General features: G+C 36.3%; 1 protein-coding gene across 1 annotated transcript; it reads left to right on the top strand.

The window, feature by feature from the left end:
• Positions 1-3,251: 3,251 nt before the first annotated feature.
• On the top strand, positions 3,252-21,066 carry LOC133878170 (uncharacterized). The gene is made up of 20 exons (XM_062316679.1): positions 3,252-3,428; positions 3,736-3,848; positions 3,984-4,059; positions 4,190-4,332; positions 5,178-5,264; positions 6,618-6,701; positions 9,623-9,830; positions 10,579-10,664; positions 10,821-11,052; positions 11,914-12,037; positions 12,585-12,721; positions 13,357-13,465; positions 15,744-15,786; positions 15,981-16,152; positions 16,735-16,805; positions 16,932-17,025; positions 18,161-18,373; positions 19,524-19,733; positions 19,921-20,319; positions 20,803-21,066. Exons 1-20 carry the CDS (start codon positions 3,411-3,413, stop codon positions 20,926-20,928), a joined length of 2,745 nt encoding a protein of 914 aa, XP_062172663.1. The 5' UTR covers positions 3,252-3,410; the 3' UTR covers positions 20,929-21,066.

Raw genomic sequence — 21,066 nt, 5'->3', positions numbered from 1 at the left:
CCCATCAAATTTTAAGGGTTTAATACACTTTTGCGTAGTTTAAAGACTTTATTTTTTTTTTTTTGTTTCTATGTTTTATTTTGTATAACAGATGGTACCTCGTTTATGGAAAGTACTTTCATCCAAAAATTGATAGAAGTCCATATCAACCCTCTTAATAAACTAACACGTGTCCTATGTCATTTTAAAAATAAAATTAAACGATAAAACAATTCAAATATTAAAAAACTAGGAAAAAATTACTTTTAGAACAAAAAAAAAAAAAAAAAAATTGTGGCTCAAGCCACCCCATTGCTGGTAGGAGTCCGAACTAACCTCAATAACAAAATGAGGGTTACTGAAACTACCCCACAAGAGCCTTGGGGGCCACCCTTGTTTAATTTAAGAAAACAAAAAAAAATTAAACAATAAAACAATTAAAATATTAAAAATCTTGAAAAAAAAAAAAAAAAAAAAAAAACCTTTTAGACAAGAAAAAAAAAATGGTGGCTTGAGCCACCCCATGACTAGTAGGGGGTGGCTGGACCAACCCCAACGACAAAATGAGGATTACTGAAACCACCCGCAAGAGTCTTAAGAGCCACCCTTGTTTGAGTTGAGGGTGGGCGAATAGCCAAACCCTAAACAATTTTTTTTTTTTTTTTTTTTTTTTTGGGGCCTTGTTGGGATGGCTGCCATGGGATGGTTCGCTTACTCCTATGGCTTTTGGGGTTGGTTTCGACTACCTCAATTTTGCTCTTTAGGGTGGCCAAACCACCCGCGAGGGCCATGGGATGGTTCGTCCATCCCCAGTCCTGCTATGAGTTAACAGTTTTTTGAATAACTTCACTTAAGGGTACCAAAATTTCACCATTTTTGAAATAAGATACCTAAACTTCAAATTGTCTCAATTTAGGGCATTAATTTTTTGAAAAGTCTCGATTAGGGCTTATCCGTTAAAATTTTCCGTTAAATCCTATCAAAATTTCAAAATACCTATAATATTTTTAGGAAAAAAAAAAAGGAGAAAAAATTGAAGTGTTGGTTAGAATTTAACTAAATTTACAAAAATACCTATGCCTAAATCTTTGAAAGTTTTTATAATTTTTTTTTTTAAAAAATAAACACAACAGTATTTTGGGAATTTTGATAGGATTTAACGGAAAATCCTAACAGAGGATCTTCTAATTGAAACTTTTTGAAAAATGGATAACCTAAATTGAGACGTTTTGAAATTCAGGTATCTTCTCTCAAACATAGTAAAAGTTCGGTAGTCTTAAGTGAAGTTATCCTAGAGTTTTTTTTTTATTATTATTTTAATAAAAAAAATTAATTTTTTTAATTAGGCAATGGACACAAGTCAATTTTTAAAGGTCAGTGACTTGGACTTCCGTCAATTTTTTAACGGAAGTTAGATGAAAGTACCATATCTGTCTTTAGACATAAATGAGGTATCATCTATGATACAAAATGAAGCATAGGAGTCAAAAAAATAAAGTATTTAAATCACATGAAGCAAAAGGTTTTTTAACCCAAATTTTAATTCGCAGCTCCTTTTACGTAATTTGCTTGTTTAATGGTTTATTCATTTATTTTATTTCTTTGGATAAACTTTACTTATAACCCTTCATATTTCATCACTTTTGAAAAAAGGTACCCAAACTTTAAAAAATATCAATTTATGGTATTAATCTTTCAATTTTTTTTCAATTTTAACATTCCGTTTGAATTTTTTGTTAAATTCTATCAAAATTCTCAAAATACCATGTGTTTTGTTTTTTAAAAAAAAGTTATAAAAAAATTTCAAACATTTAGGCATGAGTATTTTTGCAAATTCCGTTAAATTCTGACTAATATCTAAATCATTACAATTTTTTTCCCTAAAAAAATTAAGGATATTTTGAAAATTTTGACAGGATTTAACGGAAAATTATTACGGAGGGTTGAAATTGAAAAAAATTGAAAGATGAATACACTAAATTGACACTTTTTAAAATTTGGGTATCTTATTTTAAAAGTGATAAATTGTAAGTAAAATTCTTCATTTTTATGTGAATCCTTCGCCAACAACTCGATTTTGTGTAGCTATTAGCTAAAGAAGATTGGTAAAACTTGAGCGTTGGTTGAATAAGTTAAACTCGTATTTTTGGGTCCAAACTTGATTAATTAATGGGATTAATGGTCTGTTTGAGTTTGCGATTTTAAAAAGTGCGATTTAAAATAATGATTTTAAAATGTGTGATTTGAAAAAAGTGATTTTTAAAAACGCAGTTAAGTGTTTGGCAAAATCGCAGTTTAGCCTTTACAATTATAAATTAGCCTTTAAAATTATGCGTTTTCAAAAAAGTACCATATTATCTGTGATTTGAAAAAGCAAATTTTATGCGTTTTCAAATCATAATTTTTAAAAACGCAGTTTCCAAAATATTTATGTTCTGCTATTTGATTTAAAATTCTATTTATTGTTTATAAAATCGCAATTCCAAACGCACCCTAATATAACCATAACAATTTAGGACCAATTAATACGCAGGGGCTTAAGAGTTTAATGATTTTCACAAATTAGTTGCTTTGAACAACACAATAAAATGAAATAAATGCAACAAGAAGATATTGCCATGATTGAGGGAGGACCCGAAACTTGTGCAACCCAGGCTCTCTTTCGTCAACAGACAAGCAGCTTTAAAGCCATGGGTAGAACCGTAGAACATCAGTTTCAGGTTAGAGAGACCCTATCTCGATGAAATCAATTAAGCCTAAAGCCATTTCTCTTTCCTTTTCAAGTTCCCCTACTACCGTATTAGAGTTAATATATATAGAGAGAACGCTTTAGCTACTACATCAAAGATGTTTAGCATGATTTTTCTGGCTATCAATAATTGCATGTGTTAGTTTAGCTCAATCTCAACCTTAGGTCTGGATAGAAGTGATTGGTACACAACAATATTGCATAACTTATGCACAACACAACATACATAGAATGAAATTCATATAGTAGGTCTAACACAAGTTATGCAATACTGCTGTACAAGAATATTTTTCAATGTCCGAAACCTCGGCGTATACTCAGCACATTGGTCGTGGGGCTGGGGCTACACGGCTAGTTCAAGGCAGCCAGTATATTATATGGGCATAACTGCATAACCCCAATTGTTAGCTGTAAATGTACTATATTGTAGGCCCAATTAAAATTCAGCCCAATTAGTGCTGCCAAGGCCCAGAGATGTCCTTAGCGAGCGTGAAGGGCTTCCAAGAAAAGGGCGGGAAAGCATGCAATTTTTAGCTCTGCTAATTACTACAAATGTCTCAGAAAAAAGAAAATGACTACCATTAAATGACCTTCTTTGGCTCGCCCTAATGTCCTACACCGATTGATTGACTGACCGACCGTCTCAACGGAAAAAGAAGAAGCAAAAAGAGACGCATGTAAAATGGAGTCTGTCCTCAAGGTAGTATACTCAACACTCGCCACACCCCTTTTCTCTATCGCTATTAACGATTGTTATCAAGATTCAATTTCGCTTCCCTGTTTCGTACATTTGGAATGATCATCTGGAGCAGTGGTCCATTGGAACTGAGTTCTCTAAAGCCCCATGTCCAATCCCACACCTTGTCTATTATGTTTTTTTTTTTTTTAATTTTTATTTGCTTAATTAAAAATTTGATGTCATTAATCGCATCTATGAATGTAAATGATTATGTCTTGTACCATTACTGAAGTCTGAAGTCATAGTACGGATCTCTCGGTTACTGCAGAAATATTTTGGGTACTCTGCCTTCCGCGAGTATCAGGAGGAGGTCATTGAGAAAATTCTACAGAAGAGGGATTGCTTGGTGGTCATGGCCACTGGCAGCGGAAAGTCCTTGTGGTAAGCCGCCCTCTTCTCTCCTTTCTACAAATTTCCCTTCCGTTTCATAGTGTTAAGTGTTCTTCATTGTTTTTTGTTTCAAAAGAAGATATTCATTGAGAGAGTTATGAATAAACTAGTTTGTTAACATGACAGCTATCAGGTCCCTCCTTTAGTTGTAAGAAAGACTGGCATAGTAATCAGCCCTCTCATATCTTTAATGCAAGATCAGGTAATCGACGAATCAATTTTTGTAAATTTTCATTTGCACTAGTCTCTATCACTCTATGCCTTCGCAGTTCTTCATACTTGATTACTATTATTCTTAACCAACGTATCTGTTTTGTAATAATTATAAACAGGTAATGACTTTGAAACAACGGGGCATCAGAGCAGAGTATCTTGGAAGTAATCAGACAAATCCCACTGTCCAAATCAAAGCTGAGAGCGGTCAATTTGATATTTTATTCATGACTCCCGAGAAGGCATGCTTAATTCCTACCAGGTGCTATTTTCTTAGCACAAATCAATTGGTTGTTATTATATTCATCTTTTTTTTTTTTTAACTAGGGGGGTTAATTGTAAATTATGTATATAACTCTTTTATTATAATTCACTATATCTTATATGATATGAGATCAAAAAGAAGAAATGAGAACATAATAATCTTGTGTGACTTGCTTCTTCCTCACAGATATAATTAGAGTGCACTATTTCATCCTTGTTGCACACTTTAACATATTCTCCGTGGGTTTTGAAGTTGCTTTTCTTGCTTTTGGCGTCCAAGATGGTCTCAAATTTTGGTTTATGTTCTCAAGAGTCAGGATTGAGAAATTACTACTAAAATCCTAACCAAAATAGTAGCCAAGTAAATGCATGATTATTTCAAGAATGTGATTTGTCCTACAAAGACTTTAAATTGTTTGCAGTCCCTCTTTCTGATAGAAACATTAGTACATGGATTGTTTTTGCTATGCTGAAAATCTTATGGCAATGACTTGGAGTTCAGAATTTGCTAGAGTAATTGTTTATCCTCTCACTTATTTCTTCCCTGGGTTTATTTTTCTTATTCTTCTCTTTATCCTTCTGCTGTAATCTTTATTATGGCTTGCCATTATGTTTTCTGAAATTGTAAGTGTATGTGCGTGTATTGTTGACATTGATTTTCTGGCTTGTCTTCTGGCGATTGAGAACCTAAGGTAAAGTTTATTCATGGTGGTGTGAGTTGATTTTGCATGGAAACTTGTAATCTATTCAAGTATTTATAGTTCTTGATAGATGGATATAGATTTATTAAGTGGCTAATTTCTTCTATTTATTGTCTTATAGAATTTTATTTCATTTTTGCAGCTTCTGGTCAAAATTGCTGAAGGTGGGAATTTCTTTGTTTGCTGTTGATGAATCACATTGCATATCAGAGTGGGGCCATAATTTCAGGTCATTAGTATTTTTGTTGTTATTTTTCTTCTTTTGAACTTGGTTCTTAGAGTCCTAGATTCTGAAATTTGTGAACCTCTAGCCTATAAGACTTGTTTTGTTCTAATATAATCTAGATACATAAAGGTAAGCAAGGGGGCTTGGGAGGTGTTTACACATGGTCTTGCTTGTGCTTAAAGATAGTTTAGGACTAACTTTCATGTGCTCATCATACTACCGTTTCCCCCTATCTTTATATATGACACATTGAGGGCGGGTACAAGTGGTAAATTAAGATAGTTTGAGGACTCATGTGACCAATGTTGTAGTACTTGGGTGTTCAAAGATTTCCATGGAAAGTACAAGGAGGTAAATCATAAGAGTAATTATACACTTCACACCCATTTATCACACCCATGTCACACTGGCTAACATGGTGTGTTATAAGTGGCTTACACTTTTGTTTTTTTAAAGTAATGTGATAAATTGGTGTGAAGTATGACATTATTCAAATCATAATCTAATTTTACTAAGCATCTTAGTGTCTTCTTACCTTTTTCGTTATCTTTCTTTCTTGTTATCTGTTCGCACAGTTGACCGCACAACAGTAGTCCGGCCAAAAATACTTGCAAAGACAAGAAACAAACATAGATGACTCACCAGAGGTATCGGCGGGGATCACTTTGATGCCTAAGTTAGTAGGATATTTTTGAGGGAAAATAGGAGGCAAGAGAGTGAGGGGGAAAGTGTGCATACTTCAGAATAGAGTTCGTCACCTTTACTTATAAGATTGCCTCCATTGTGGCAAGTGGGTTTAATATAGCAATGATTAGAGGTCAATGGTCTGATATGGAAAGTGGTGTATTTGCATGAATAACTTTCCTTCTAGAGATGCTCAAGCGAATCATTCCCTTATAGAGTCAACCTTCCTTTATTGGACCAAGTCCAAATAGGCAAGGCATTAATGCGGGGATACCTTTCCCTCTATGGTTTTCTTACCATATATCTATCGGGCAGGCGATTGACGGTCAAGGGGCCGTTGGTAAGTGAATCCCCTTGGGGGCCAACCGGTAGTCGGGGGTTCATTAGTCGATGAAGCTCCTAAGGGGCTGATTGGTGGTTTGGGAACTGTCGGTCAGTGATCTACCTTGGGGGAGGGCGTTTCGTTGGGCACTTGGTCCATCTTGAAGGTGGATAGGCCTTCCTGGGTCCGTCGGGTAACAACCTTTGTTGGGTTTGAGTACGCCCTTAGGACCTCTAGTAAATGGTATCACCATTATCTAACTTTAAAATATCATTTTTTTTAGTCTTTCTTTCTTCCCTATTTCTTTTTTTATCACCATATCTGAGGAATTATCATTTGTGGCTTATCAGGGTCGAATACAAGCAGTTAGACAAGTTACGTAATATTCTCTTAGATGTCCCATTTGTTGCACTCACTGCAACTGCTACTAAAAAGTAAGTATCTTCTCATTTGTTCTAAGTTGATGTTGTCATTTATATAACTATAATTATACTTTTCTTGTGGATTTGGCTGTCTTAGAATTTATGTAACTACTAGCAATTGTCTTTCTATTACTTTTGTTTGCTTGATCCACTCTATGTTCAACCGATAGGTTCTACATGTGGTATCACCATATTTAGTTTATGCTCACCATGCCTTGATGCTTCTATTGGACTCAAAATCTCTCTCTCTCTCTCTCTCTCTCTCCCCCCCTCCCTCTCCCCCTTAGAACTGGAATCAGAACTTGTAAGTTGATCCTTAATATTAGTTCGAATCACTATTTTCAAAAGTGTAAGTACAATGAGGAACAAGCATAACTTTTTCGGATCCGAGATTATAAAATGTTGGTAAGTAACATTAAAAATACTAATTAAAAAATTAATAAATAGCGAATAAGTCCATTAAAAATTTCTTAATAAATAGCAAATAAGTCCATTAAAAAAATAAGTATGAGGGAGGGAGGGAACATTGGCTGGCTGGATGGCAAAAGCTTTATTTATCTTAGGGTGGTAGACTGACTTCCTCTTGTATACTTTTGGTGTATTTAGGGGCGCCTTACGCTTTTAATAAGACCAATTTATTACTTATAAAAAAGAGAGTACGCTTTCCAATTTACCTACTTATTATTTGTCTCTTTTCCCTATTCCTGTGGATGTGGCTAATAGGCTTGAGAAACTTCATAAGGATTTTTTATGGGGTGGAATTGGAGATGAGTTTAAATTTCATTTAGTGAATTGGTCAAGAATTTGCATTCCGATGAAATCATGTGGTTTGGGAATTAGAAATTTAATTTAGTTTAATTGAGCTCTTCTGGGAAAATAGTTGTGGCGGTATGCTATGGAGAGAGAGGCATTATGGAGATTGGTGATAGAGACTAAATATGATAGTCTAAGGGTAGGTTGGTGCTCTAAGGAGGTAACAAGGCCATTTGGAGTGGGAGTATGAAAATTTATAAGAAGGGTTGGGAAATGTTTTCAAAATTTGTTAGATATGAGGTGGGTGATGGGTCAAAGGTTGGTTTTTTTTGCATGATGCGTGGTGTGGGGATAATCCATTAAAGATATCTTATCTGGACTTGTTCAGTATTGTACGTAGCAAGGATGCGTGGTGGAGGGTAATTTGTAGTTTCGAGATGGGAATATTCATTGGAATGTAATTTTTACTAGACCAGTTTAGGATTGAGAGGTGGAGGCGGTCTTTTCTTTCTTTGAGATGTTGTATTCTTTCAGAGTAAGACAAAGAGGTGTGGAAAGAATAGGTTGGAGGCCTTCTAAAAGGAGCAAGTTTGAAGTGAAGTCGTTTTATCAAGTGTTAAATAGTCCGTATGGATCCCCTTTTTCTTGGAAGAGTATTTAGAGAGTCAAGGCTCTCTCGCGGGTGACTTTCTTGTGTGGACAACGGATTTAGGGAAAATAGTGACGCTAGATAATTTGAGAAGGAGGAATGTTGTGGTGGTGGAGTGGTGTTGCATGTGCCAAAAGAGTGAGGAGTCCATTGATCACTTGCTGATTCATTGTGAAGTATCAAGAGAGTTATGGAGCTCTATTTTTAGTTTGTTTGGTGTAGATTGGGCTATGCCTAGATGGGTGAAAAATTTATTAGTGAGTTTGGGAGGTCAGTTAGGGTGTGGTAATATTATGAAAGTATGAAGGTTGGCTCCATTGTGCTTAGTGTGGTACCTTGGGGGAAAGTGGAATGCTTGGAGCTTTGAAAATATAGAGACTTCTGTGCTAGAGCTGCAGAGGATCATGTTCAACACTCTATATAGTTAGATATCAGCACATCATAGCTTGCTTGTTTCTAGTTTTAGAGATTTTTATTTTTATTTTATTTTATATTTTTTTTAAAAAAAAAAAAAAAAAAACTTTTATCCATCTTTTTCTTTTGATTACGGAGTTTTCTTATATACTTCCTATGTACTAGGGTTGCACCCCACTGCACTTATTTAATAACATTGAATTACTTATGAAAAAAAGTATATTATATCATGGTAGAATTAAATATTATAGCCTGAAGGATGGTACTCGGAGTGATTGTTATGCTTCTATTTCATTACTTGACCTTATTCTAATATTCTTTGATTTTCCGCCCATATGTTAGTTTAGCAATTTGCTTCTAATCATTATATACTGTCAGCAGTCCCAAGGGGCTGTACATTTTTCAAATGGCTCCACATAGTCTATAAATTATCAAATTGCTCTTTAATGTAATCTCCGTTATTAAATAATTTTCTCCATACACATTCTGTTTCGGTCTTTAATGGAGAATCGTGGCATGTAGGCGTAAGGCAGCATCAATGCCCGTATTTTCTCGACACATGTACTGAGCGTTAAGTTAGCTCCAATCACTTTCACCATATCATTTTAAAAAATCCCATATAATGTAAAAACTATCATGTTAGGAAGAAGAAAAAAAAGGTGGTTGGGAGGGGCCAAACACCCTCTCAAGCCTTTGGCGATGGTTCTCAACCTCCCCCAAAAAGTGGCTTTGGGATGACTGAACCATTCTAAAATTAGCCTTTGGAGGTGGCCAAACCACCCCCTTAAGCCTTGGGGGTGGTTTGGCTTAATGCCCAAGTGGCGGAGAGGGGAGACCCAACCCCTTTGCCACACTTTTTTTTTTTTGGCTCTTTGTTTTCTTGTTTTTTTGATGTAGCACTTTTTAAATGGCGTGTTCAAGGAAATGTTAGCATTAATGTTGTCTCAAACCTACATGTCATGTTTCTCCATTAAAAATCCTAATAAAATGATACGGAGAGAGTGATTTGATAACTAAGATTGCTTCAAAGAGCAATTTGATAATTTTTAAACCTTAATGGGCTATTTGAAAAAATCCTAAACTCCTGGAATCTTTACAATTTTTTGCATTGTGATAGGGTTCAAATTGACATCATCAGTTCCCTGAAGATGAAAGATCCCTATATTACAATTGGCTCATTTGATCGTGGAAATCTCTTCTATGGTGTCAAGCATTTGAATCGAGGTCAATTATTTATCAACGAGCTTGTGAGAGAAGTTTCGAAGTTCGTAGCTAGCACTGGTTCAACAATAATTTACTGCACAACAATTAAAGATGTTGAGCAGGTATCTTTTTTACCTGCCTAATGTTATAATTCAGTTGTGCTTAAAATCAAGAAAGGTGTATCTCAAGACAGTCTAGATTCACTACAATTTTGAACTCCCGATTTCTGTTACTCTAGAACTCCAATTAATTAACCGCTAAAGAAAAACAACATTTCTCTTTTGCTTTCATGAAAATGAAATAAATTTGTTTTACGGATCTTTGAAGACAAAGTCAAGACTCTTGATGTCCACCTGCGCTCTGTCCGACGGACATGACTTTGATCAGGCCTGTGTTACTGGGCACAACAAACTTTGTGAAGTGCTCTTATAATCTTATTTGAAGCACATTATACCAGTATTTATGTGACATGATTATGTATTGGACGTGTAACCAACAATGCGGGTCCAATGCAAGGCGAATATCAATTCATTGTTGTCTTAAGAATACTTTTCTTCATATGTTCCTGTTCTACATACTTTTTTAGCAATTAGCCATGTTTTCTTGTCCTAAGAAATCATGGCTAAGGGAATCTGACATCTATGCATGTGCCACATACTTGATGTCTGTATACTGGCATCAATGTAGCATAAGGATCGCACCGTCCTGTTTCTTTATTTCTTTACGAGGAAAGTGGTGATTTATTGCATACTTGTCTTTCTAGTTTGGGTCTTGGTAGAATTTAGCAGACTCTTGTTTTGTTAGTTAATGTATTTATTAATGAGTTTGGCTCAAGTCTTGTAATGTTTTCATGATCTTACTTTCCTTTAGATATTCAAGTCACTTCAGGAGGCAGGAATGATGGTTGGAATCTATCATGGTCAACTGGATAATAAAACTCGTGAGGAGAACCACAGGTTCTCAGCTCTATCTCATGTATATGTGGAGTAGCATATTTAGTTGGCTTGTGTGATCAATATGGTTGTTTAGTATTGCGCCTTCTCCTCTTTACCTTGGATTATCATGATTTGAGTCGATACATCTCATCCCTAGCCTTTTATTCTTTTTGTCAGATTATTTATACGAGACGAATTGCAAGTCATGGTTGCCACTATTGCTTTTGGCATGGGGATTGATAAGCCAAACATAAGACAGGTGATACACTATGGTTGCCCAAAGAGTCTAGAATCTTATTACCAGGAAAGTGGACGCTGTGGTAGGGATGGTATCGCTTCTGTTTGCTGGCTTTATTATACAAGAAGTGACTTTGCAAAGGCTGATTTCTATTGTGGAGAATCCCAAACAGTATGTAAATTTGTGTCTGTATTTATGAATTTCCCAAGCTTTAATCCTGTCAATTCCCAATATTATTTTGCCAGTATACTGGATATATTTTAGGTTATTTTTTAGTGAGGCTCCGTTTGTTTCGACGTAGAACATTTTTTTGTAAAGCATTTTTAGTATTTTCTGATGTTTGGTTGCACTTGGAAAACTTGGTCAACCATAAAACATTTTCGATCAACTGTTTACCACCCTATTATTTTCAGTAAAATGGTTTATTTTTTCTAGGGATATATTATTCCTACATCACATTATCCTACATCAATCCTACACCAAGATACATTAGATGTGAGACTCATGTATATGGGACCCACATATATGGGACCTATATGCATGGGTCCCACACCTTATGTGTCTTGGTGTAGGATTGATGTAGGGTAATGTGATGTAGAAAAATCATTTCCCTTTTTTTTAAGGCGTAAAACATTTTTTATACATAGTTCATCTCTTTAAATCCCCCTCCCAACGAACATCCACACCACGGTACTACACCCCAAAGGCCACCCCCTCTCTCGCCTGCACCAACCCCACCGCCCCCCCCCCCCCCCCCCACCAGAGCCACCCCTGCCAGCGGAAAATGTTTTCCTGGAAAATATTTTTACTGTGAACCAAACAGTGGAATCAAGGTGACAGCCAAATACAGAAAAATCAGTATTTTTCCCTGAAAATGTTTACAGCTGAAAATGTTTTATGTCAGAAAACGTTTTACGTTGAAACAAACAGAGCCTGAATTTTTTTGCTTTCTAAGCTTGCATTTTCTTCCAGACAATCCATTGTGAATTCTTTCTTTGTCTTACGAGTACTTTTTGGGCTGCCATTCACCAGGCAAATCACAGAAGAGCTGTTATGGAGTCACTCATGGCTGCACAACGGTATTGCTTGGCTACAACTTGCAGAAGAAAATTCTTGCTCGACCACTTTGGAGAAAAATCTGCAGCCGATAGATGTGGTTTGCCTTTTTGCTTGAAGAACTAGTTTATTGATATGCTGTATATCTTAAAGGCATATGCTTCTGCTAGTACGTTAAAGTTTTCTTTATTGTTTCCATTTGTGACCACTATCAAACTTTTGCCCACAACATGACCTCCACAGTGTCCATTTAGTTTTAGGCTAAATAATGAATCGGTCCCTGGAGTTTGGACTTTGAGCCACGTTTGGTAACAACTAAAGTTACAGCTATCTTATGATTGTAATAATTGGAAATAGGATGGTGCTGGTGGTGATAATGATCCTTGTGATAATGATATTATTTTGTATCTCTTAGCACCTATTGAACTAATTGGATTGAACTAATATTATTGTCAAGATAGTCGAAATTTTATATATATATTTCACTTTTTTTTGTGTCTAAAATAGTATGAATCAGAAAGAATAATCAAATGTAACTAATTCACAGCCTTAGCATCTTCTCTTCTACCTGAACAAATTGTCCATAACTCATGACTTTCTTAAAATTTTATCAATCATTCATTAGTTGATTTTCCTTGTGTTTGTAGGGAATTGTGATAACTGCACTGTGTCAAAGAAGGAGTGTGATATGTCTAGAGAAGCATTTCTTCTAATGGCTTGCATTCAATCGTGTAGGAGCAAAAGGGGCCTGAATATGTACATAGACATTCTTCGAGGTTCTCGAGTAAGTTCTTATGCGTTGAGAATAATCAGTGTGCTTTGGTAATTATCTACAGCACGTTTTTTCTTTTTCTTGCTTTCTTAATCTTAATTATCTCCTTGCAGACTCTATTCATGAGCAAAATTTTAAATTCTGTGCTTGTCCCAGACACTAAAATGAATGATTAGTTCATTTTGTGGCTTTCCTTGTGTGCAAATGGCTTTTAGGTCGTTGGATTTTGGCAAACAATAAATGCAAGTAGATGTTTGTATTTTCTGGTCAAGCAATGAATGTAAGCACTTTTAAGTGCATTGCTATATAGTTCTACATCATTGAAAGTATCCTCACCTGCCAATTTCTCCACATAATGCAAAGAGGAACTGCCCTCCAAATCTTACCAAGTTCTCGTCTTGCCATAGTCCAGTTCATTGTCATGATTTTAACATGTTGTCTGTCTCTGTCCTTCCAGTGGAGCCTCTTTTCCTTTAGCAGGTTAATCTATTGTTTGCATCTTGATGTTGGCAAGTATTTTGCAACACTGCAAAGGAAGTTTTTGGATCATGGATTCATGGGGTTCTCTGTCAAAACTATAACATTTGCTTCTCAATTTTTATACAGCTGTTTCTACTGATTTGATGTCTTTCCATTGTGGTTTACAGTCAAGAAAAATTCTTGATGCTCAATTCGACAAGCTTCCGCTTCATGGACTTGGAAAAGATTACTCATCAAATTGGTGGAAAGCACTAGCTTCCCAATTAATTTCTTATGGTACTTGAAGAGACACATTTTCTATTGATTATGGAGTATATATGTTGAGATTCTTGAGTTATGCATATCCTTTTCATATTCATGTAACCTACATTTGCATTTCAAAAACTTATTATTTATGCTCAAGTTAAATCAACTAAGCCATAAATTTGGTTCAGCTTTAGGGGTCTTCATCAATTAATCGGGTTGGTCACATGTATTCTCTAAAACCTAATTTTTCTTTTGGTATTAATTTTCAAAGTTCTTGACCATGGAAGGAAGGAAAAAAGAAAATAAAAATGATGGGACAAGAAGAGTAAAATATGTAGAAAATATCCCCTCCCTCACAACTTTTAACAAATTTTGTTTGTGAAGCTCAAACATACCGCGCTCACCTAAATGGCCAAGCCGCATATACCACAAAACTGTATCATCATTATTAGATTCTGCCAAAGTGGATGCTGCAACTCCACCTATAACTGTGTTCCTGAGTAACTTATACAAATTGACAAATTTTTTACCCTTCATTACCACTAAAGCACCTTTAGATGTTTTCATAACTCCACTAGAGTATCTTTCTCATAGAATAATGTCGTAACCAGGTGATCATACAAAGGGGGAAGCGATGCCAACAAAAGTATCACTTTATCTTCTTCTTTAATCTTCACTCCAAAGTTTAACAACTGTGTCTTCAACATGTTAAACTTGTTGAGATGCTCTAGCAAATCTGTATTTTCCTCCATCTGTAAACCATATAACTAACTTTTCACATACAACTTATTCGTTATTTTTTCCACCATATATAGACTGTCTAATTTCTGCGAAATTATCTATGCCTTCTCTTCATTAACCACATTATGAATAACTTCATCTGACAAATTAAAACGGATCGCACTAGCAGCCTTCACACCCATCTTCTGGGATTTCTTTACCTTCCCAATAACGCCTTGTAGACTCCTTGTTGAATCAAAAGATTTTCATCCTTCTTTGCCAAAGAGAGAAATTGTTTCTGCCATTAAACTTATCTACTTTATACTCAGTGCTCGCCATATTTACCGTAATCGCCAATCTAACTACCGAACCTAGCTCTGATACCACCTGTTGTACAAAAGACCACAATTATGGTAAATAAGACACCAATCACACAAGAACACCAAGATTTACGAGGATCCCTCAATGCGAGGTACATCCATAGGCGGAAGCAATTATAAAGAAATTCACTATCAAAGATGGAATATAAAATAGTAAAGAGAAAATCACTTAGAATCCAAAGCCTCAATACACCCAAATCCCACTATCACATAAAAGAGATTCTTCCCCAAATGAGAAAACAGAAGGACAAACTTCTCTTTTGCTAGGACAAATGGCAGTTGGTCTCTATCTTTTTCTCTCACCGTCACCAAGCAGCTCACTCTCAATTCTTTCTTTTCCTTGATAAAGAAAGAACAAAACTTGCATCGCTCCAAGAAGATAGAAAAAAAGGGCTTTCTATCTCTCTTGTGATCCCGCTATTTCAGTTCATGTAATTGACAACTAAGAGTGAGGCTCTTTTTCTTCTCTCTGCACAACTGAGACTTGGCTCCTCATTTTATATGATACTATGTTGGCGCACACTCCAATTCCAAGTAGGATACAAAGTAGAAAACATTTCCTTCTTATAGAAGGACAAAACACTGTGGGCCCACTGTGCCTTGATGCGGATGAAAGTCACACATCCAACACGACCAAATGAGGAAACTACCATTTTATTCATTCACAAATTTTTCCAATTAAATGGAGTGTTAATATGTTTCCTCCCCCCCTCCCCCACTAGCGACTGAAGTGTATTGAATCTGACGCATTTGATAAAAATATAGGGTGGGCCCATAGGTTAATTTTTTCCTCATTCTCCCCTACAATGAGGCAACATGGGAACAACAGTGCTGTTTTGACTTGGAAATGCTGCAACCTTGCAATTTCTATTCATGTTGCCGGTCAATATCTGATTCACTTTTGCAGATTTGATGGCTCTGAGATATATAAGATCCGTTATGCATCTGTACTCAATGCTGAGAAAGAAATACAACAATCTTGAAGAATAGTTTAAAAGGAGAAGGGTGTAAGAAAAATGTAATTGTAGACTATAGTGGTTTGTATGTCATATAGTGGCACATTTTGTAAGTTTAGTAATTTTTTTCTTCCCTTAAACTAGTTCTTCCCTTCTTGTCTGTTACATAGGCAAAAGCTACGCTGTTTTCTCTCTTGAATAATAATAAACTAATTGAGCAGCTAATAATGAAAAGTTACAACTATTCTACAGGTTACTTGATGGAGACCGTATTTGATATATATGTGACTGTAAGGTAGATTGCTTTCATTTATTCAGTTAGAGTGCAACCTACTCGATAAAGTTTCTAATTTTTCCATCTATTCAATTCCCAACATCTGCTTGTTATATGCCATCAGTTCTGAAGCCTTCCCTGTTGTACCTTATTAGTCAACCCCTTTTTTTTGGAACCTTCAAAGAGATGATTAAATCTATTTCTTCATGCATCAGTGTCAGTACAAAAGGAGAGCAATTTCTTAGTTCTGCTAGACCTGATTATCAACCACCCCTCTTTTTGCCGGTAACCGGTGAGATGGTTGATGATGAGGAACATACAAGCACATCTAGTGAAGTTGAAGAATTCAAAAGTTTGGCTACTTTGGAATTTGAGGGACTTTCACAGGTTGGTAAATTAATTGTTGTCCATTTTTTCATCCTCACTGATCGTGCTACTGCATTGTTGAATCGGCGACCAACAACCAGAGGTGGCAAAAAATTGGACTGAGTTTGGCCCAATGAAGGGATACCACTCATTTGGCATGCAATGATCTGATTGCTCATAGGCCTGATTTGACACTTTACTGTCGTGTGTGTGTGTGTGTGTGTGTGTAGCATTGCAACTGCTCAAGACCTCAAGTATTATTTAACCTCCACTTATGCACAGCGGGGATCCTGCTGTACGACAGCAGCACAAAACATTTCAAATTTATGGTTATGTGTAGTTGGTCACTCACTCTTAGTTTTTCATTTGGATCGGAACATCTTTCAGTGCGATTTAAATTCTTTTGCTTTTCTGCCTTTTTGGTTGCTTCCTTTGATAAAAAAGCCATTCTGACCTGAAAGTATTTGAAGTTGTACTGTACAAGATGACAACCTAGAAGAAGTTTGACACATCCCTGGCCTGAAGTCCTTCACATTCTTATTCTGCATTCATGGCCATTGATTGTTTTATATATAGTTTGCGAATGTGTTTTGTTCTATTCAGGTTGAGGCACAACTCTACCAAATGCTTTTAGAAGAGAGACTGAAACTTGCAAGAGGCATAGGAACTGCACCGTAGGTGTTTGTTTTATTCTTCAGGCTACCAATTCTTAGAAGTTTCTTTAATCTATAATTGTCGGGAAGTATTTATTATAGGGAATAATTTTATGTCACGTCTGTCATATACATTCCTCTTTGCAGATATGCTATATGTGGTGATCAAACAATAAAAAAAATTGCTGTAACAAGGCCATCTACCAAAGCAAGGCTGGCAAACATTGATGGTGTCAACCAGGTATGTCTTAACAATGGGGACAATAATGTATGTTTCTATGTGTTGGTTTATTTACTTTCAGCCAGTGAGTAAGGTTATGACAATTTGCAGATCTCTACTTGTATGATACTCCTTTGGCAGGACAAACACTGAGTAATGGCTTTTAGGATTATTTATAATGTTCCCACTTCCCAGTGGTTAAGATTCTAGTTTATGTCTTCATTGTAGACACCTTTATCTTAGTAATGGTGTAATGTCTTATAAATTTTCCTGCGAGTTCATACATTCATGATCAATCTTTCACTATAGTTCATGTTAATTTATGTAAATAAAGTATTAGACTACTGTCCACACTCCCAATTCAGACCAAGCATATCCTGGCTGTAGTTCTAATGTCCTGCTACCCCAAGACGATAGAATTGAGTCTTTTACTTGCTGGATGATCTTTAAGTGTACTCCTTTATCCCCTAGTGGCTTCTGGCCTAAATACATGTCAGAAGTTAGTTACAGAGCTGTGCCAATGCAAAATATAAGGAAATTTTGCCAGAATTTGTGATGTCATGATCAGTCAGGGCACAAGATAATTGCAAAATTACAAGATAGGTTTACCAGAGTTTGTGATGTCATGCAACAATCAGGGCACAAGACAATCATGTGTTCCTTTTTTCCCTCATATTATGTAGTTTATGTATTCTTTATGTTGTTTCTCGGACTTCTTTTGGTATGTTTATTTGCTAACTAATTGGAGTAAAATGGGGTTTCAACACATGATATAATTCATAACTGAAACAGAAGCATTCTTGGCTAGAATTTTCAATTTCATGAATGTTTGTCTGTCTCTTTACATGGCTAAAGGGATCAGAATCTATATAGGAGAGTGCAAACAAGCATGAGACTCCTGTCTGAGACTATTTGATCTGCACTACATGTTTATGGTCCTTCAGAATATTGTGTATATGCTTTTTCTCCACTGAAGTAACAAACAATTGCCTAAAGTCTGAATTCAATTCATTGGCAATGACATCTTTGTTGATACTGCAAGTTTATATGCATTTGATGAATTCAAGGGAATTTGTTAGAAAAGAGATTCTCAATTCAAATTATCTTTTTCCCTTTTGGTGTGGAAGGCTAAATCTGAACTTCAATAATTTTGCAGCACCTACTAGCGACACATGGAGATCATTTTCTTCAAGTTATTAGGAATATATCACAAGGACTAAACCTTTCGTTGGATGGGGGAGCAGACTTGCAGACTGCTGGTACAAAAAAAGTGTATTCACTACCCAACCCGCAGAAGAAGTTAACACCGGCAAAGGTTGAAGCTTGGAAAATGTGGTATGAAGATGGTCTCTGCATTCAGAAAATTGCAGTAAGTATTTAAATGACCATCTCTCTCTCTCTCTCTCTCTCTCTCTCTCTCTGTACTTGGAAAATGTGGCATGAAGACGGTCTCTCCATTCAGAAAATTGCCGTATGTATTTAAAGGACCATCTCTCTCTCTCTCTCACTGCTTGGAAAATGTGGCATAAATGATCATCTCTCTCTCTCTCTCTCAAAGTCAACGTTTCCTGGTTGTTAGCCACCGCCGAGGCGGTGGTTCTAGAGGAGGGGACAAAGGAGTTTTGGAGACAAAGTGCTGGTAACGGATTTTTAGTGGTGGTTCTTGGTGGTGACGTAATTTTAGGGAAGGTAGACGGAGGGGCCTCATCTTGGTGCTAGAAGGGATATATATGGTGGGGGCTGGAAGTCCTTCGCCACAAAGCTACAAGTGGTTTTGCAAATCTTCCGGTCACGACATGGTCGTGGGTCAGCTGGGCGTCATTGCGGCATTCCTTTAGCGTCGGCTGTCGGGCATGGGTCAAACAAAGTGGCACTGAGATCTCTGTTGGGGGGAGGGGGGGGGGGGTGGTATTTGTCATATGTGGATTGTGGAGACACTTGCGGGACCGAGGAAGTTTACGGCCTTGCCCTTGTCGTTGAAGGGCTCATCTAGTAATTTTGAGGTGCGTGCACCGATGGGACAAGATGTAGTTGGGATGTCTTCCCCCCCACCTTTTTTTTTTGAGCATTCCGAAAGAGAGCCATTTTCACATTTAGGTTAAAATGGCTAACCAAAACCTTAAAAACGTCACTCCATTAGATTATGCATTGTATGCTTGTTGGTGGACTATTGGTAGCACTCGGAATGTTGCTGTGTGGAAGATAATGTCTTTGTGCCTTTAGTGATGTCTATGGAAACTGGAAAGAAAGGAATAACAGTAGTCTTTAGGATTGTGAGAGGACATTGTGAAGGAGCTAAAGTCTTTTTTCTTCAACACTTTGTATTTTTGGACAACTGAATTTGTTTCTCCTTATGATTTCCTTTTCTTTCTTTCTTTTTTCTCCTTCTAGTTAGGTGTTTTTTCTTATATACTTCCCATGTACATGGGACGCCTTTTACTTTTAATAATATCTCGATTATTTATTAAAAAAAAAAATGCTTCAATCCTTATTATAACTTTCTATTTTTCCAATCATAGAACTTCCCTGGAAGATCAGCTCCTATCAGAGAACAAACTGTTTCAGACTATCTCCTAGATGCTGCCCAAGAAGGATTTCCAATTGATTGGAGCAGATATTGTGACGAAGTTGGACTGACACGTGAAATATCCTCAGTCATTCAGGGAGCCATTTCAAAGGTTGGCTCTACGGAGAAGTTGAAGCCCATTAAAAATGAATTGCCAGAAGACGTGAGTTTAATGTCCTTAAAATTTTGCATTTTTTTTAAAAATTATTTCTGAACTATTTTTATGATCAACATGAACATGTATTTGCAACGTATTTGAATATTGTGGCCGAGGCCTATAAATAGTTGTTGGTGAATTAAATATCACTTCATTGAGTTTTAAATTGACGAAATTTACTTCATAATTCCAGGTGAGTTATGCACACATCAAGACTTGTCTGATAATGCAAAACCTTGGGATCTCTTCAGAACTGATTACACCCAGCTGCCATAACACATGGAATGGGAATGAACTTCAGGACAAGGTGTCAGAATGCTCACTGATTCCCACCAGTACATGCCTCATGGAAGGACCATGTGAAGTTAAAACCTCATTCAAGAATTCAGTTGCTCATTGTTGCTTTGGAAAAAATGAAGAAACAGCTTCTGTTCCCTTCACTGGTGGCCAGGGACCAAAGCTATCCCTAGTCCATGATGAAGATCCACTCTTAACAAAACGCCAAAAAGTTAGTAGTCCGAAGGAAGTAAGTTTCATCTCACTGAAGGCAACGGAGAGTGCAATAGTAGACTGGCTTAAGAACTATGATGGAGTGAGTAATTTTTTATAAAGTTTTCTTGTGCTGTCTCCTTTTGTGTTATTTGTTATAGGAATAATTGCACCACTGGTTCTTGGGGTTGGCCTAAATTATGAATCAGTCCTTGTGGTATAAAAAATTCATGGAGGGTCCTTGTGGTAAACCATAATTACAAATTACTCCCTAAACTCGTTTTCCGTCCACTAAATTAACAGAGTCCGTTAGTGAATTACAATATAAATGATATTTAGAGGTTATTTTACTATTTATATAACGTGGTTAACTAACAAATTCTGTTAATTTGATAGACGGAAAACGAGTTCAATGAGTGATTCGTAATTATAGTTTACCATAAGGACTCTTCATGAACTTTTTGTACCACAGAGAGTGATTCATAATTTAAATTAACTTCAGGGACCAACTTCAGGGACCAGTGGTGCAATTATCCCTTTGCTATATTGCAAGACAAAAAACAATACTGATATGGGTGTATTGCAGGTTACTCTATCCGATATTCTTGATCACTTCAATGGATCAAAAGAAGAATCCATGGTTGATTTACTCGGTTGCCTTGAAGGCAACTTTGTTATATATAAAAAAAACAACGTTTACAGGATTATGTAACCAAGAGATGCATCAAATTTCTGAGATGAACTCTGTCTGTGAAATGTTATTGATAACTTGACATAGGGTTTCAATGAGCACTATATGCATGTGTTTGTGATATTCAAAATACAGCTCTTCATGGACGAATGGCTGAAA

The sequence above is a fragment of the Alnus glutinosa genome, chromosome 9 (assembly GCF_958979055.1).
Source record: "Alnus glutinosa chromosome 9, dhAlnGlut1.1, whole genome shotgun sequence".
In the NCBI taxonomy this organism is placed as follows: Eukaryota; Viridiplantae; Streptophyta; class Magnoliopsida; order Fagales; family Betulaceae; genus Alnus; species Alnus glutinosa.
The sequence above is the reverse complement of the archived record's forward strand: the minus strand, read 5'-3'. Positions and strand labels throughout refer to the sequence as shown.

Excerpts from the sequence above, each read along its gene's own strand:
- LOC133878170 (XM_062316679.1), top strand. Across the intron at positions 4,060-4,189 it reads TATCTTTAATGCAAGATCAG|GTAATGACTTTGAAACAACG; the intron begins GTAATCGACGAA and ends AATTATAAACAG. Across the intron at positions 4,333-5,177 it reads GCATGCTTAATTCCTACCAG|CTTCTGGTCAAAATTGCTGA; the intron begins GTGCTATTTTCT and ends TCATTTTTGCAG.